This window comes from Cyrtonyx montezumae, unplaced genomic scaffold (genome assembly GCF_038088225.1).
Source record: "Cyrtonyx montezumae isolate F1298 unplaced genomic scaffold, pur_monq_1.0 scaffold_31, whole genome shotgun sequence".
NCBI classification, from domain to species: Eukaryota; Metazoa; Chordata; class Aves; order Galliformes; family Odontophoridae; genus Cyrtonyx; species Cyrtonyx montezumae.
Genome location: NW_027072036.1, coordinates 5,031,073 through 5,047,670, shown reverse-complemented (window position 1 = coordinate 5,047,670; position 16,598 = coordinate 5,031,073). Strand labels below are relative to the sequence as shown.

At 49.7% G+C, this 16,598-nt stretch overlaps 1 protein-coding gene across 1 annotated transcript in view; it reads right to left on the bottom strand.

The window, feature by feature from the left end:
* The window catches only part of CSMD2 (CUB and Sushi multiple domains 2), a 223,065-nt gene that overhangs the window by 34,904 nt on the left and 171,563 nt on the right, over positions 1-16,598 (bottom strand). Inside the window, exons 37-46 of the mRNA XM_065744632.1 lie at positions 15,976-16,080; positions 13,264-13,382; positions 13,098-13,167; positions 10,375-10,491; positions 9,866-10,075; positions 8,349-8,537; positions 5,396-5,573; positions 5,096-5,241; positions 1,514-1,594; positions 1,182-1,295 (exon numbers count right to left, since the gene is read on the bottom strand). Coding sequence (XP_065600704.1) covers positions 1,182-1,295; positions 1,514-1,594; positions 5,096-5,241; positions 5,396-5,573; positions 8,349-8,537; positions 9,866-10,075; positions 10,375-10,491; positions 13,098-13,167; positions 13,264-13,382; positions 15,976-16,080 — 1,329 coding nt within the window. The remainder of the gene's footprint in view (positions 1-1,181; positions 1,296-1,513; positions 1,595-5,095; positions 5,242-5,395; positions 5,574-8,348; positions 8,538-9,865; positions 10,076-10,374; positions 10,492-13,097; positions 13,168-13,263; positions 13,383-15,975; positions 16,081-16,598) is intronic.

Here is a 16,598-nt window from a genome sequence, read left to right as displayed (position 1 = left end):
CCAACACACAAAGTGAGCAGAAAGCATAAAGAGAAAGGGATCTTACTTTATCCATAATTGTCTCTAAAACCCAGTGCAAACACTGCACTTGTATTAATAGAAAACAGCCAGAACTATCCAGAAAGAACACTGTATTCTTTCCAAATCCTTAATCCCATCAGTGATTTTTTGACCTCTGTAAATTGGTGGCCAGATGTAATTTAAGGAGTCCCTTTACCCCCAGGCTAACAACCATCAGCAAATAATTGAATGACCTCCCTTTCTCTCCTTCAGTCATGCTATTTCAGAGAGAATAAAGCTACAGGAAAATATCCCATTATACGGTAAAAATGTTCAGATAGGAGGGAATGAAGGAGATGAAATAATCACAGCTGGAGCGAACAGAAGTAGCAGCAGGAATCCAGAGGATAAATACGGTAACGTGGTAGCACAGAAACATCCCTGGGATCCCTCCTGAGCAGCTGCAAGGTGCACAATGCAGCGTGCTTGGGGCATTCGTTTCTCTCCCACGTCAGACACTGCGCGGCACTAACGGGGGCTGCTGCTCACAGGGGTGACGCGCCGAGCTGCAGCCTGCTCTTCCCAGCTTTGGCTGCTCACATCTCACTGGCAAAGTGTCAGGAACAATTCCTCCCCCTCCCCAACCCCGGGTAAGGACGTCTGGGTGAGTGCTTTAATGACTTCACGGAGGCAGGCAGACACACAGCACGGCAAAGCTCCATCAGCGCGGCTTCAGCCAGTCCCACTTCAGCAAGTCCGAGCTCCGAGTGCCTTCCTGCCTTCAGGCTGCTGGGGGGTAATCTGGCAGCACCAAAAAGAAGCACAGCCCTTCCATATGGTGCTGAGAGCCCACAGATCCCCAGCAGGAAGCGGAGGAAGTTCCCTATCATTTATCAGAGAGCTGCTGCAGTGAGTCACCCAGCACATCCCTCATCATCACTTAGCTCCTGCTGGCTGAGCCCAGTGGAGAGGTGCGTGGCCCAGTGCTGTGAGGAAGGCAGGGGAGCAGCCCTGCCCTGTGATTTTGCACCATCAGGGCTCTGGAAGTCTGAAAATTAACCCCTCGTGTGCATGGAAACCTCTCGCAGCTGCCATCCTGCTTGCTGTTCAAGCCCTGTGCCCATGGCAGCTGTCCCAGGGCAGGAAAGCTTTGGGTGCTCCATGGGGACGTCAGGCTGTACCTTCACAGGTGGGTGGAGGGCCTTCGAACTGCAGATGAGTGCCCAGTTTGCAGGTCAGGATTTCATTTCCAATCAGTGTAAAACCAGGAAGGCATCTGTACCTCACGATGTCACCTGCAGCAAGAAAGAGAAAACATCCTGACCGAGGAGAAGGATGAATCGTGTCCTGAGAAAGAGGGATGTGTGGGGGACCAGGCAACATCACACAACTACACGTGTGAAGGGGTCTCCTGGAGCCCTGGATCTGGGATGGACAGCACGCTGTGTCCTCCTGCAGACACTGCCAGGCTGAGGACAGCAAGGGAAGGAGGGCTCAGGGGCCACGAGCCTACCTATGTTGAACTCCTCATTCTCAGTGATGATTTCTGCGTTGGGAACCATGGTTGGAGGCTGACACCTGAAGAGCTGGTAGGCTGAAAAGACAGTGAAGGAAGAGCAGCAAATGTTTAGCTGGGGATGAGAGCAGCCACGGCTGTCTCAGTGCCAAGCACAACAGACATCGGAGCAAATCCTCCCCTGACCAGCAGAAGGAACTGGCAGAAATGCAACCAGCCCTTCTCTCTTCCAAACGCTACAGAGATGGCTCCAGCTATCTGTGCCCCAGAGCAGTCTATTTTGCACCTAATAGGGAACAGATTTTCACCAGTCTGTGGATCCAGAGGTGCCTGGGCTCTGTTTGGATGAGCACTGAACGGTAACTGATGGGTGTTGCCATGAGGCAATGTTACTGTCCTCTGGGCTACCACGAGAAGACCCTGGTGACCCTCAGTGGGGTTTGGTCAATCACGGCAGAGAAGTCTCAGACTGCTCGAGCATCAAGTAAATTACAATAATTATTCAGATAACCTCATCTTTACCACCTGACCCCGAACAGAGATCAAAAACCTCCATGACTTATTTTTAACCCGGAATTATTCATGAGTTTCTTCCACAGATGACTCCAGGAGTGCAAATGTTTCCAGCTGCAAACTCTGGGTGCTGCTCGGGTCCCAGAGCATCCCAGCAAGGCTGAAAAGTTCATATCTCACATCAGGCAGAGCCGTGCAGACTTTGCCTGGTGAGGGGGTCCATCAGAGGCACTGGGTGACTGCATGGGGAGGTGGACTCCAAAGCAGGAGTGGATTTCCTAGGACTCGTGCACCTGATCAAATACACCTCAAAAGGGCACGTTTTCATCAAAAATTAGAGATGGGCACACACAGGCTAAAACAAATGCAGTGCTCACGAGGAGATGGGTGCATGAGGTCTGAGAGCTGCACTGCTGATGAAAACAAACACACGGGAGCTGCAAGCATGGCTAAATTGGGGGAAAAATGGTACTGGGAACTAAATGAATATTAATGAAAGACATTTTCTGCTATTTGCTCAGCACTTCTCTGCATCTTTGCTCCCCCTGCACCTGACCCTGGACAAGCATAACTTCCTCTGAAATTTATATCAGCCCTTTAATTTAAGATACTGGAGCTCAAGCTGCCACTGAATATTAATTCTTACTAACTCCGCTATGTCGAACTCTTCACACCGCAGCAAAGCTGGCAGCACCCTTAATGAGGCTTATGATAACGCTTAAATACACATGTGAAGAAGCAGATTTCCCATCCTCTCACCCCAATTTCCCTACCCCCCAAGCTGGGGCAGAACAATAACGCAGGGAGGTCAGCACTGCAGGCACGGAGTGCTCCGTACTCTGTGACTGTGCCGTATCCAAGAACGGGGCTCTGCTACAGCCCACAGATCCCTGGGACTGTGTCACCATCATCATCATCATCTCCCTGTGTGTGCAGGAGGGGAGAGGCAGCACGCAGGGGTGTGGGGGGGGGAGAGCCCTTCTGCTGCACAGAGCCAGAGGGACGTACTTGTTTGCAATCTTTTAAACAGATGTTTGACAGCGGGGGAAGGGGGAATCCGCGACACAAATTGAAATTAAATGCGATTTAAAAAGCACTCGACAGCATCTATTGAAGTGGAAAGATAACCCGCATTTACAGCATTAATCTCCTCTCCTTAATGGGCCGTATTTCAATAAGGAGGTGCGATTAAGAAGGCTTCAGCATATGGGTGATGCAGCAGTGGCAGAGCTCCTTTCAACAGCACATCCATTTGTTCTCAGCAGGACAAAGCACAGTCCCGTCCTTGAAACCACAGTGGGACCCTCTGAGTTACTGTGCCATAAACCCCCTCCCATCACGCTCACACTTGGGTTGGCGCTGGCACCTGAGCTAACCCATTTCATAATAGGAGCCACATCCTCATTTTTCAAGGGCTGCTATTGAATCTTCGAGCTCTCTCAATCATTCTTTTGTTTCCTCTCCTCGGCCCTGAGGAAATGTTTCTGTGCAGGCATCTGAAAGAGCAATGGTTCTCTGATGAGGGTGCTGCTGATCTGTGCTGCATGGGGAAAAGACAATTTAAAGCTGAAGGAGGGTGTCTATGTCCTAGATCTGCCAACGTGCAGCTGAAGAAATGAAAATATTCGTTGCTACAGATCCTGAGGAAATTCCATTTCCTGCAGTTACACCCCAAAGAGCAATGCCAGCACGGTGACTGTGCTGTGCGATCCCAGAATGAACATTTCTCCCCTCTCTCCCATCTCCCCACTGCTACGAGGCTCCACATGCACAGTGAGAGCCTGGGAGGCAACCACCTCAATCACTGAATCTTCGGGGTAGGCTTTACACTAAAGCCCCAAGCATAAAGGGAGCGAGCAGTGCTCCAATAAAGGGCCCAAAGTGCCCATTGGGAAACGGGCTCCAAGTGGCTGCTGGCTGACGTCAGCTCCTCCCAGCACTGCTCCAGACCTGGAAAGCCCAGGGTGGCCTCAGACCTCAGAGAAACCACGAGCTAAAGAAACCTCAGAACGAAGGGCTGGGGAATGGCAACACATGCTGATGGGCTCTGAGTGCAGCACAGACAGCAAGTGATTCGTATTACAGAGGGAAGCATTCACTCCTGCAGCAGTGCTCACATACTGCTCACTTTTTTGCATAACCCCTCCACGCACACCATGGCCTGGTAATATAAATCTTGCAGTGTTTTGCAGCAGGAAACCAATTCCCTGCGAAGCCTGGCAAGCATTCTTTAAATTCAGCCTATCTGTATAATTCTTGCCTTTCGGAACTGAACGCAAGCTGGAGCATTCTGCACAGATCCATCGTGTAATTCATGTCAGACTTGGCTGAAGTTGCTGCAAGCAAATTACCAAAGCAAGAGGAGGTCTCCATTTGCACCTTCCCAAACCCCAGCACTGCCGTAGCAACTTGTTAGCTAATCCAATTTAAAATTGGGTCCTCTTTCAGAGGCGGAAAGCAAACGCTCTCATTTTGATGTAATACCCACCACATCTCTCTGGTGTGAGCTGTGCTCACACCGAAGAATCCCCAAATAATTCAGGGATTTACAAGAATCATTCTCCTCCCCATGGAAACGAAGTCACCTCTCAGCTGGAACACAGCTGTCATTTAAAGCAGGACAGCAAGATGACCCGATCGGTTTAGCGTGGCATTGGAAAGACAACACCGTATCCAGCTACCACTGCAGGCAGGGAGAGCTTTAAGCAAACAGAGTGGAGCTATCCATAATGGGATCTGCCACGGAGAGGACAGTATTTACAGCATCACCTTGAGAGAGGCGCAGGGCTGGCACGGCTGTCAGCGCGCGGGCACTTGGCTGTGCTTGAGTTACTGCAACGTTACAGATGGATTTCTGCATCTGCCCACGTGGCGTGGCCACGCCAGCACCCGACTGCATAAGAGACCTGCCATCTCGAACCTGCGAGCACTGCAGGATGAAACCTCTTTCTTTCACATACTGTCTCCCCTAGAAATAGAGCTCCCTGCAAGAAGCTGCAGCTGACCCGTTCCCCTCTGCATCCCGGAGGCAAGAACTGTGCGCATCGTGCAGGAAGCAATACAGACCATAGAAGTAAATGGCAAAAATCCCTCCGTTTGCAGCATCACTGTGGAATTTCACCAGGACCTGATTGGAAGAGCTTTGGGCTGACTTCTTCGCAGTGTTACCAGTGAAAACTCCAAGCTGCGGGGCTGTCTGCTGTGGACCATCCCTAGAATTGTAGGTGAGAAATACAAGAGAAAGGCACCATTACCCACCTTTAATCCTAGGCAGCCATCACTCTCCTATACCACACACACAGAACCCGCTCAGGGTTTGGGGGAAGCATTCTGCCTACTCAGTCCTCACACCATTGCTGTACTCACCAAATCGTGATGAAATCGTTGTAGGGCTCAGTTTGCAGCAGAGTGAAGTTGAGATGGATCCCGTAGCCCACAGGCACTGTAAGGAGCCACGTGCAGTCCTGGGAATTGGGGTACTGGTTGGGGAAGCCAGGAGAGTAAACGGTTCCATTTTGGGTGGTGACATTGCCCCCACAAGGCACTGCAGGTAACCAAACAAATACAGACCCGCTGAAGAAATATCCCCCGAAGCAATGCCTTTCTGATATCCTCTCTTTCCCACTTTCCTTTCCTTTCCTTTTTAGCTAAAAGCAGTTCTGGACACAGGTGCATCCAGCCCCAAAACCTTATCCTGCCTCACCATGAATAGTTCATGCCTGTCACAGCTAGCTTGAACCTTTTCAACTCCATTCCATTACAATAAATTTGTTCAGTGCTCTGCAGCTGAAAGGAGACTGTCGGGCTGTTTTGTACAGATGTGATGGCCAGCTGCACAAATCAACTCCTTACGGCCAAGGAAGAGCCTTTGGGGTCCACCAGCTGTTTGCACCCATGCATGGAAAACACAGCTCCTGACCAGATCACATCAGTGGGCAAATCTCTGCACTTGCTCAGACAGCTTGGCTTGGACCAGAACCATCGAGCAGCTGGCTTTCCACAGATCACATCAGAGCAGGGGGGAAATGATGATTTATTTGTACAACAGCAGCATCCACTTCATTAATCAAGACGACAGTTCTATTGCACCAGGTATGTTCCAGGTCTAAATGAGCCTGGAAGCTACAGAGACATAATTAGAAGCAGCCAGGGCAGTGAAGAAGAGAGATAGAAAGCAGACATCCTGCTGAAGTGCAGGAGGGCCACAGCAGGTCCCCAGGTCCAGGAGTCCCGTGCACAAAAATCAGCTACTGGATCTCACAGAGGGTAAATGCAGAGTCTTCTGCCTCAGCCAGCTCCCTTTCAGAAGCCACACAGCTGTGTTAACCCAGTCCTTGGCTTAGGTTAGCACATTCTTCCTCCCAGCACAACTTATTAAGTCAGGCTGAGTGCTATACTGATACCTGACAACACACTCTCCTGTTCATATAGGAGTAGCCCCACAGATCTTCACCACTCTGGATGTGACGTGATGTGCCAAGCATGAAGTTCGAGCCTGGCCCCAGATATTTACTGCCTGGTTCTGCTCTGCTTTCTCTCGTGGTTTGTCAAGCTGAGAAAACCCAGTGTATTTATATAAACCCATACACTTACTTTTCTAAACAAATACCCGAGGAACCTTAGGGGCCAAGTTTCTTTCTACCCTGCTGATCAGCAGAAAAAACTCCTAGGAGTCCTGCTGGAAAACTCAGCCTCTGTGCCTTTATTCTGGAACTACAACTTCTCTTTTAATTAAATGGGCTTTCAGCTGTGACCTGTGTGGGGCAGGTGAGGTGGTTAGCCTAAGGCAGTGCGTCATCACTGCTTGCTGGTATGCAGAAATGGACCACCCAGCTCAGCTGCATTTAAGGAAACGGCCAGAAGTGGAACACTCTGCACTGACTTTAACAGCACTGCAGCCCAGCAGATGTTCCTGCACAGGGAAAAAAGCAAAGGGACCAACATACACCTATCCTCTCACCCCTCTGTCCTGTCACGAGCGCTGCAGAACAGGAAGGCTACTTAAAAACACAGTGAAGAACTAAGGCCTGGATGGCTGCAGCTGGCAGAGCTGATGCTGCCTGAGGGAAAGGGCATCATTCTGCTACCATCACTCACCAGCCCTCCCAGCAGCACAGCCCTGCATTGCTGGAGTCGCAGGGAGCACAGCTAGGATCCCGTTCTTCATGCTTTCTGTTCTTGGAGTTCAAGGACTTAGGACTTGAAAGAGGGAAAGCATCAGCTCTCCCTCATTCCCCAGTGCAGACCAAGTGCACTGGGGAGTCTGGGATAAAGGTCAGTGCTCCTGGGAAGTGCAGCAGAAATCTTCAATGAGCAGCTTGCACGAAACCCTTCTAAAGGAAACCTCACAAACCTCAGCCCACAGGATAAAAGATTGAAAGAGCCCCGTTGGATGTGAAATGAGAAGACGGACACTGGAGCTTTGAAGCCAAGAACTCAGATCTGCTCCCTCAGAAAGCAGGGTCCACCTGGCACACGTGCTCTTCAGGAAACACAGCACGTGCAAGATCATTTCTGACATGTCATCACTGCCACGCTATGGAGACTGGACAGGGAACCAATCTCTGCACAATGACTGTCCCCAGAGCTGCCAGAGACTTTTTCAGAGACTGCTAAGGGCAGAACAGCAACAGCACACAGTTTCTGTGCTCTCCGAAGAAGTGTGTGTACTTCTGTGTGTGAAAACCAATGAAATCATGATTTTTGGTCTGGCCCTGAGTTCTTCAGCAAGCTCTGGGAGCTCATTTCACTCCTTCCCGATTCGGTGTTTATCTATCAAGAAAGTCAGCACCGACCTCCTGCATAAAGAAACTGCATCAGCTGGAGAATTAGGGCACACAAGGCTCTGTAGGAGGAAGGCAAGTTCTGCAGATCAGCTGATCAAAAATGCTAAAACAATGGAACAAAAGTGAAGAAATAAAGCAGACAAAAGATACTACTGCTACAACCCTGGAGTGCCTCAGTGCGAAGGCACAGCTCCCAGAGCCACCAGCCAGGGGCAGCTCTCAGCAGCACCAGGCTCAAACGCTCCTCCTCAGAAGATGCACCTTGGTTTTGAGCTGATCAGAAATGTTTGCCTTCGCTTGGCTGAAACATGCTGAACATGAGTGTACTGAGAAAGGCTTCATCACCTCGGGGGCTGATGCTTCATGCAAAGCCCTCAATCCCAGCCTGCCTCCAGCAACGCTTTTGTTTCCAGAGAAACTTTCAGCCTTATCTCAGAGCAATGATTCAAAAGGAGGCCAGAACTGAGAGCTGAGGCCTTTTCTTTCCCCAGCATGCCAGGTGAGGTGCTCGGAGGGTGATCCCAAAGCCATACCTTCACACCTGGGCAGGGGGTGATCCCAATTCCTGTTGGTTCCGTGCTGACACGTCAGGACGGGGTGACCGATCAGCTGGTAGCCAGGCAGGCACTCAAAAGAGATGGACTGGCCAACGTTGTAACCAGCCCCTCGTACAACACCGTTGGCAAAAGGCTCAGGGTCAGGGCACTCCTGCAGCTCATACGCTGAAAAATAGTTAAATAAATGGAGAAACATTTAATACTTCTGATTTTCTCATAAAAGCAAGAACTGTGCGCTTACCACGCTGCTTAGCTACTTGCCCCTTACACAATGACTTAATTGAAAGAGATAAAACTTTAATGAACCATGCACGCATCTGCATGGAGGACGAGGGACAATGCTCTGCTCCTCTGGCTTCTCAGAGCCTGCGTTCACAGGGTCACCCCACACTTCACTTCTAATTGGGAAATTGGCCTTGTTTTTCAACAAAACGTGGACAGTCCTGATGATGAATGTAAGTCAATTGGTTAGCATGTTCCACCTGGCATTATAAATTATTGGTCAGCCTTGCTCGAGCTAATTTGCATAGCAATTTCCATGAGATTACCCAGAGTGCCTCACAGAACACATTCCTTCCTAAATTGTGCAGCAGCGCATGAATTATATGGTGCATGAACAGGACAGCTGAGACAAAATTAATGTTTTCAATTAAGTATGAGTAGTGGCTTTTATTGCTATTTCTGGGGAGGCAGCCCTTTGTCAGTCCTTGGCTACAGCACATGGCTGGAGACACACGCTCCATCTTTCCCACTCCTCAGATCTCTCTCCCAGGCAGCAGTTGGACCACTTGGCTCCCGGTTGCTGCATAGCAAATCCTGTTCTCATTATCTTCAGTATGAAGCCCTTGGTGTCCTTAGCCCTTGCTCCCACAGACCGATGTCAGGTGGACAAAGAAGTTCCAAAGAGTTTTGCAAAGACCCTGTTAAAGGTGGGGCGGTGACCAAGCAGGACCAAAAGTTCAGGTCCTCCTTCCACAGGCTGAAGTCTCACAGGCAGCCTCAAGCCCTGCTGTCATATTATTTATCTATTTACTCATCATCTCAGTCCCCTCTACCAGCCTGCCTCAGCACAAAGCTAAGCTGCAGCTGAGGATGGAAGGGATGCATTTGGGAGCGCTCAAACTGGACTTCAGCTGAGACTGAAAATCAGCTGCAAAATTTCAGAGCAAACCCACAGCTGCTGAACACTCCTCTCCTTGCCCATGACAGTCAACAGAGCCAAGATCTAAGTGAATCTGGCTGGAATTAATTCAAAGACAGCTCACTGTCAGAAAGCACTCTAGGAACATTTGTTATTTGCCCTAGGCGTTAAGTCAGGATGAACAGATCCCAGTCGTGAGGATTAAGCACAGTCTTTATGTGACACCTTTCCACCCATTTGGATTTAAGGCCTCGTGGAATGAACTCAGCAGCAGCAGCCGTGCCGTCCACCCTCCCCATGAGCACCTGGGGACAGGACTGCCCCACTGCAGCTTGATCAGTGGCCTCCTGACCTTGGTACTCCAGCTTGAAGCCTGGCTTGTTCTGCGAGTGGTCGCTGTGGAAGTACACGGTGGTTTCGTGGGACGTGGACAGGAGGGAGCCTGGGATTTCGGTGCCGCTGAAGCGCCCGATGACGCTGCTGGTGTCGTACGGCCCATTGCGCACCTCAACGAAGTCATGGTTTGGCTCCGTGGAGAAGTTGAGGAATTGAATGTGAGCACCTGGAGAGGAAGAATGAACAGCGTGCCTTGAAAGATACCCACGAGCCTTGGCACGTCGGCACTGCGCAGTGCAGCCTGGTCAGCAAGGAAAAAGATGCACTGCACTGGAGGAAAAGGGCGACTGTCCTGCGAGCTTCAGCCCAGATCAGGCTATCAATGCTGGGCTTTCAGGCTGCTTGACTTCCTGTGCACTCTGCACTTGGCCAATGAAGAAATTACAGAGGCAAAGACACAGCTATGCAGCCCCCTCTCTTGCCCAACTGCACACAGCCAGCTCACACCAAAACTGATTGTCTCACCAAATCCCACCGGCAGCAATATCCTCCACGTGCAGTCCAGGTTGCTGGGATAGTTTCCTGGGAACCCTGGGCTCAGGAGCACTCCTTCCATCTCCTCGGCTGTTCCTCCACACTGGGCTGTAAAATCAATGGTGTTAACATTCAGGATCACTTGCAGGTCTCTCTGGACAGTGGCCATGGCCAATCAGCCACGTTGGAAAGAAAGAAATTAAAAAGCTATGAAGAAAAAAAAGGGGAACTAGCACAGATTAGCCAGGCACCAAATGGCTGCATTACTAAGGCATGCACCTTTCTCCTGACCTCAAGACAACAGCCTCGACCCAGAGATGCACTTCTGGTGACCACAGTGGGAGAGACAGACCTAAGCTGCAGGGGGAGAGGAGGATGGCCTGCTCTCTCTGTGGACACCACAGCAGTGCCCATCACGCACACTGCACTTGTATGAATTTTTAACCACCGCCAAAATTACTGTGAAGAAAAAGAATGATCTTATTTTGCTTCCATTTTCTTCTGCTTTATCTGGTTAACTGATCTACCTTGACTGCTATACTTGTCGCTCTCGAGGCAATTACTGATAAATATAGAACAGCATGTTTGCACACTGACTGGAGCAAATTCCCTACCAAGAAGTGATCCGGAGATGACACGGCACACAAAATATGTTTACGAAAAGCATCACGTGAAGCACAGATATCATCTTCTCAGGCTTATCTGGATGACCTCTACCTTGTTACAGTAATCCCATCTAACAGAATACACCCAGGTGTGCTCCTAACTCATTCTGACAGCAAAGCTACAGCTTCCCTCTGTCCAGTATCTCTGTGTGCACATTTACTACTAATGAGGCTTTTCCCAGAAGTTTCTTCTTCCTTTTAATGGCTCTTTAGTAGTACTACTGCTAAATTATTTAGGAGTCAAGCATCTGGATGAAGCGGACTAAAAGAAAATCAGTCCACTGCCAGGGAGGCAAGGAGTTCTCTGAGCAGGGTTCGTGCACAGTTGGTTGGCACCCAGCATGGTCTGGCAGTATTTAGACACACTGGTGCATGACTTGTAAAGGACAAGGAGCCCCAGTGCTGCTAGCAGCAGCCCCTCCAAGGACTGTGTCACTTATAATGATCTACACTTGGCTGTGGAGACATGTTTATGTGCCTCTGAAGCTGGATGACCTTTTCCAGCCAAGTGTGATGCAAGCTAAGAGATAGGAGCAGACAGGTGGACGGGTGTCTGCATCACTTAACCACGACCGCCCCGAAGTGGAGATGCTGAACTGAACTGTACTGGTGTTTACACCACGACAGTGCCCACGAGGCACAGCCCAGCCGGGCAGAATCCAGCCGAGCTTCATGGCTGGTGCTGATCAGAAGAGGACAGAAGAAAACACAAAACTTGTAGTTGCTCAGCTTGTCATCAACTGGTGCAACACTGGGATCCTTTTCCATACTGGACCTGCCCCAGTGCTGAGCTGAAGGGCTTCTGGTTCCTCCTGGAGCAACTCCCAGGGCTGTGAGCCCTTTAGCTCAGACATTCTGCTGTAACTGTCTCTGCTCATATTGCTGGCCTGAAGATCATCAGATGAAAGAGCTGTTAGCTCTTATAATTACTTTAAAGCAAAATGATGTAAGCTAAAACAGCAGGAGCCTGAAATAACTGTTAACTAAAGCTATTAAATGCATAAATGTCTCTCTCAAAGCTGTAAAATGTGCAATATGAATATTAAATATCTAGATTTGCTAAAAGCAAAATACTGCTTGAAGATAATCCAAAACCTCCAGCAAGTTCCTTTCACCTCTGGATCTCTTCCCCCAGGGCTTGCTTCTGCCTCGGTGGAGATTAATTGCCTGGTCCTCCCCCACTAAGGCCTGAGATGCTCAGCAGCCTCAGCCCATGGGCTGTTACAGGGAAACAGGCAGCAGACCTAGCCCTGAGTGCTCACACAGGAGCTGCAGACACCAGAGTGAGGACAGCAAGGCACCAAGTGGTGCAGTCTGGAGATACTGGCAGGAAAACAGTAAAAGAGGCAGGTCTGGTGACGTCCAAATGCATTTCATAAAGAAAACGAACCCCAGCCTGCAGATCTCTGTTTGAGGAGCAAAAACGAACCAACGAAAACAAACAATTCTCAACCCATAAAGACAACCTGCCTCCAGTATAAAGCAGCTTCAGCTTTCCCCTTCGCAATGAGTTTTTATTGACAAAACCATTTTTGGATTTTTACACTTTATACGATAGCCACAATTTAAACACTTAAAATTAGGCATTCTGGTTGCCCTGCAGGCATGACTGCTGAAATTTCCCCTTGCAGCTCATAAAGATCTTTCCATGCTTTATCTCACTCCCAGAACGAGCTGCATTCCTCTGACTCACACCTTCACAGAGCTCCTGTCCTCCCTGCCACTCCAGCAGCCCTCAGCCAAAGGGATGCACTTGAAAGCAAACCAAGTGTACCCTGCCCCTGGCTGCCGTGCTGCCCTACCACGAGGAAGATAAAACCATGGGCTGTGGTTTATGCAGCTGCCTTTAAAGCTCCTTTACATGGGAGAACAGGCTGAGGAGCTGGGAAATGCAGAAGGTTAAAGCTCACAGAGATCCTGCTCTAACAATGCAGCTGGCTCGGTCTGGACAAGAAACTTTTCCCCGTTTCATCAGCATCTGATTTACAGAGGTTTTTTAGATGGGCACTATAAATATCTGCTAGGGAAGAAGAGAGGGAGGAATCCTACCAATGCAAAGCGGAGGGGGGTAATTCCAGCGCCGCACTGTGCCTGGCATGCAGGAAATGTGAGAGTGGCCCTGACAGAGAGAAAAACAAGACAAAATTCAGAGGGTCTCCCACCCAAATCTTCATCGTTACCCTTTGTTTCTTGTGCTACAAACCCATTCCTCTACCTGCAGTGCATAGCCTGGCTCGCACTGGAAGGAGACGACGTCGTTCACCAGGTAGCGCTCCCCAATCTTCAGGCCATTCCCAGGAACTGGGGGCTCTGGGCAGCTGGACAGGCCAACAGCTGGAAGGCAAGAGAGGGGTGAGTGCTCTGGGAGCAAGGAAAGGCAGACAGGAGCAAAGCACACACCCTCACTTCATCCCAGCCCCACCAACAGCCTCCAGCACTGATGCTGCAGGGCAAAGTTTGGTGCTGTTGGGATTCCCCTCAAGGACGGCCCAGAGGGATCCTGGACATGAAGGTATTGGGATCCAGTGCCACCACTCTATCTGGAACACACTGCTCTTAACGAAGGCATCACTAACCCTTCTGTGATTCATGGCCACAAACGTTTCTGAGTGAACATTAATGGCTTGAATGTTAATGAAGAGCTGCATCTGCATCAGCGCATCCCTTCCCAGGGCAGGCTGACTCAGGCTCAATAGTTCAGGAATCAAAACTCCTATCACCAGCCCTCCTCATCAGATGTCTGTATGCACAGTCCGTTGTGTGTTCCTTTACTGACCAGGTAGCATTTGATGAAAGACTGGGGAGGATGAGGGAGGGAATTACCCACGTTGCCCCTTGCTGGCAATATAAAGGACATATTGTGTTTGAAGAATGCAATTTGTTCCTTCCTGTGTAAAGGCTGCTTAGTTTCATTCTTTTACCCCACTCTCCCTGTTTTCATCTACAGAACGAATTTGCCAGGTGATACAAAAAGCAGTAAGCCAGACCTGCAGAACAGCCCACAAAAATGTCACTCAATCCCATTTCCACCTGAGCTACGATTCTGATCAGGGAGATCCTGCTGCTGCCACAAGATTACCTCTCACACCTCTGCACGGCTAGTGCTCTGCTCCAGCTCCTGGCTGCAGCCTGAGCCATAAGCAGGTGAAGAAAAGAAGGAGAGAGGTGATGGTGACTCTCCTTTGGAAATCTGAGTCACACTTCCAGCAAGAAAGCACTCAGTCCCTGCCCACCCGTGGCTGAGCTGCCTGACCTTCAGACACAGAAAACAGCCCTAAGCAACTTCCCATTCTAATCAGTAGCCACTGTGTTTCATTCATTCTTATATACAGTGGAATTTCAGTCGTAAAAGCCAAGCAAAATTTGCATTGCTTTCCATCTGCCCTGGAAATCAACACCTATTAATTTTCTCAGCCAAGAAACCCAACAAACCTGGCAACCCAAAGCCTCACGAAAACCTGAACACGACTGTTGCAGTGCGGCAACACAATCCCCGCAGAATTTACTGGTTGAAACAGAAGTGGGGAAGAAGCAGAGTTGCAGCAGGAGGATTTCTGTAACAACACACATTTCCCAAGCTCCCAGAGAGCTACAGCACACCTCTCTCAAATCTTCTCGGCTGCTGTAATTTGGCTCGAGCCATTAATATGCAAGGTTTCCATCTGCAAACACAATGAAGCTGGAAAGCTTACTACGAGTTGGCCGTCTAAAAGCACGAGCAGTCCCTGGAGTCAAACAGCCACACCATTTCTGTGGATGTTGTACAAAACGAAATGCACTTCCAAATCTATTTGCTGCTTTGGAAAAAATAAACAGAACACTGGTTGGCTTCGGAGACCAACACAAGGTTTGCAATCAAAAGCAATTGTCAGACGTGGTGTCCAGCAAGAAACTATTATGTTTGCATTGCCCCAAGGAAGATTGCATGAACGTTACAGCAGTCCCAGCACATCTCTCATCAGCTCAGCATCATTGCTACCAATGCAGGACCAGGGCCAGCCCATCACCGTGCATTAACCGGTCCTCTGAGAGCTGCAACGTGCACCAGGCATGCTCCTGGCCGCGTCACACCCTTCAGTACCCCACAAATGCACAAGGCTGCTTGCTGTCCAAGGACTGCTGGCTGAACACTCCATTCAGATGCACTGAACAGAGCTGAGAGCAGCCATTCTGCACTTGTTTGCTCTACTCAACACTCGCTAGCCAGCACCTTAAATACTGCACTCAGTTTTGCTCCCCACCATGTAAGAAAACCTTCAGAGAAGTGGAACAAGTTCAGCAGGAAGAGCTCCAGGATGGCCAGGGGCTGCAGCACTGATCCTGTGATGTCAGGCTGCCCAGAGCGTTTGTGCAGTCTCCATCCTTGGAGTTTTTCCAGAACAGACTGCATAAAGATGCAAGTAATCTGGTTTTATCTCACAGCTGACCTTGCTTTCAGCAGGAGGCTAGATGAGATTACCTCCTGAGGTCCCTTCCAGCCTGAACAATCCTACAAAGATCTGCCCGGCCCTGTAAGCTGCCTCCTGTGGTACTGAATGCCCAGGAAGGACTGCAAAGAGCAGGCAGTCCCTGCTTGTATCTGGCCAGCACCATTTAGGCACTTCCCAAGCTGAGATTACAGCACTGTGTTGAACAGGCAAACTCCCCATGAATTTTTAATACCTTGGCCTCCACAGCTCTTGCTGTACTACAACACAGGAACCAAACGGTGATGCCAAGCCACTCTGTGACCCCACACATCCCCTTCTCCATTTACACTCAGCTGCCTCTCCGCAGCTTGAGAGAAAGGGAACTGCACACACATGAGCCTGAAAGCCCACTGCCCCTGCCCCACAATACACAGCTTCCACTTCTGCAAGGCAACAGCTCTAGAGCCATTTCCCCACTGCCCAGAGGTACTGTGAGATCAAGGCTGCACTGCTCTTACTTTTGTATTCCAGGTGAAAGCCAGCAGCAGAGACGCTGATATCCGAATAGAAATGCAGATAGAGCTGGTTTGAAGTGCTGTTCAGCAACGCAGGCACTGTAGTTCCTGGGAAAACAAGAGGTGCACAGAGATACTGAAGAGGATTCTTTTCTCCTCCTTCATATCCTCAGAGAGTTGCTGCAGGAGAGGCCAAGAACAGAAAGTCCTTTAACTTAACAAGCTCTGTTGGTTTTGATCAGGTTCTAATGAGGCCAATTGAGAAATACCCAAGGCCTCTCTGCAATGGCCTTTTCAAAGCATAATGACGAATTTCATCATGTGAAGTTTTACCACTTACAGACCAGACAGCCTAAAAGCACTGAGAGTGGAGCAGCTGAAGGGAACCAGCGTGGATGGAGCTCCAGGCTCCTTCTCCTCCTTCATTCCCTGGAAGCTGCAGCAGGTCGAGGCAGTTCTGTCCAAAATGCAGCTCTGGGAGCACAGCCTGCCAGCATGGCCCTCCCTACCAGCTTTCTTTCTTTCTTTCTTTCTTTCCTTTAAGCGCTCCATTTCCTAACTGCAGCATCTCACCCCAAAAGCCCAAACCACTGGCTTTGTTTCAAAGACTCTCTATCAACATTTCC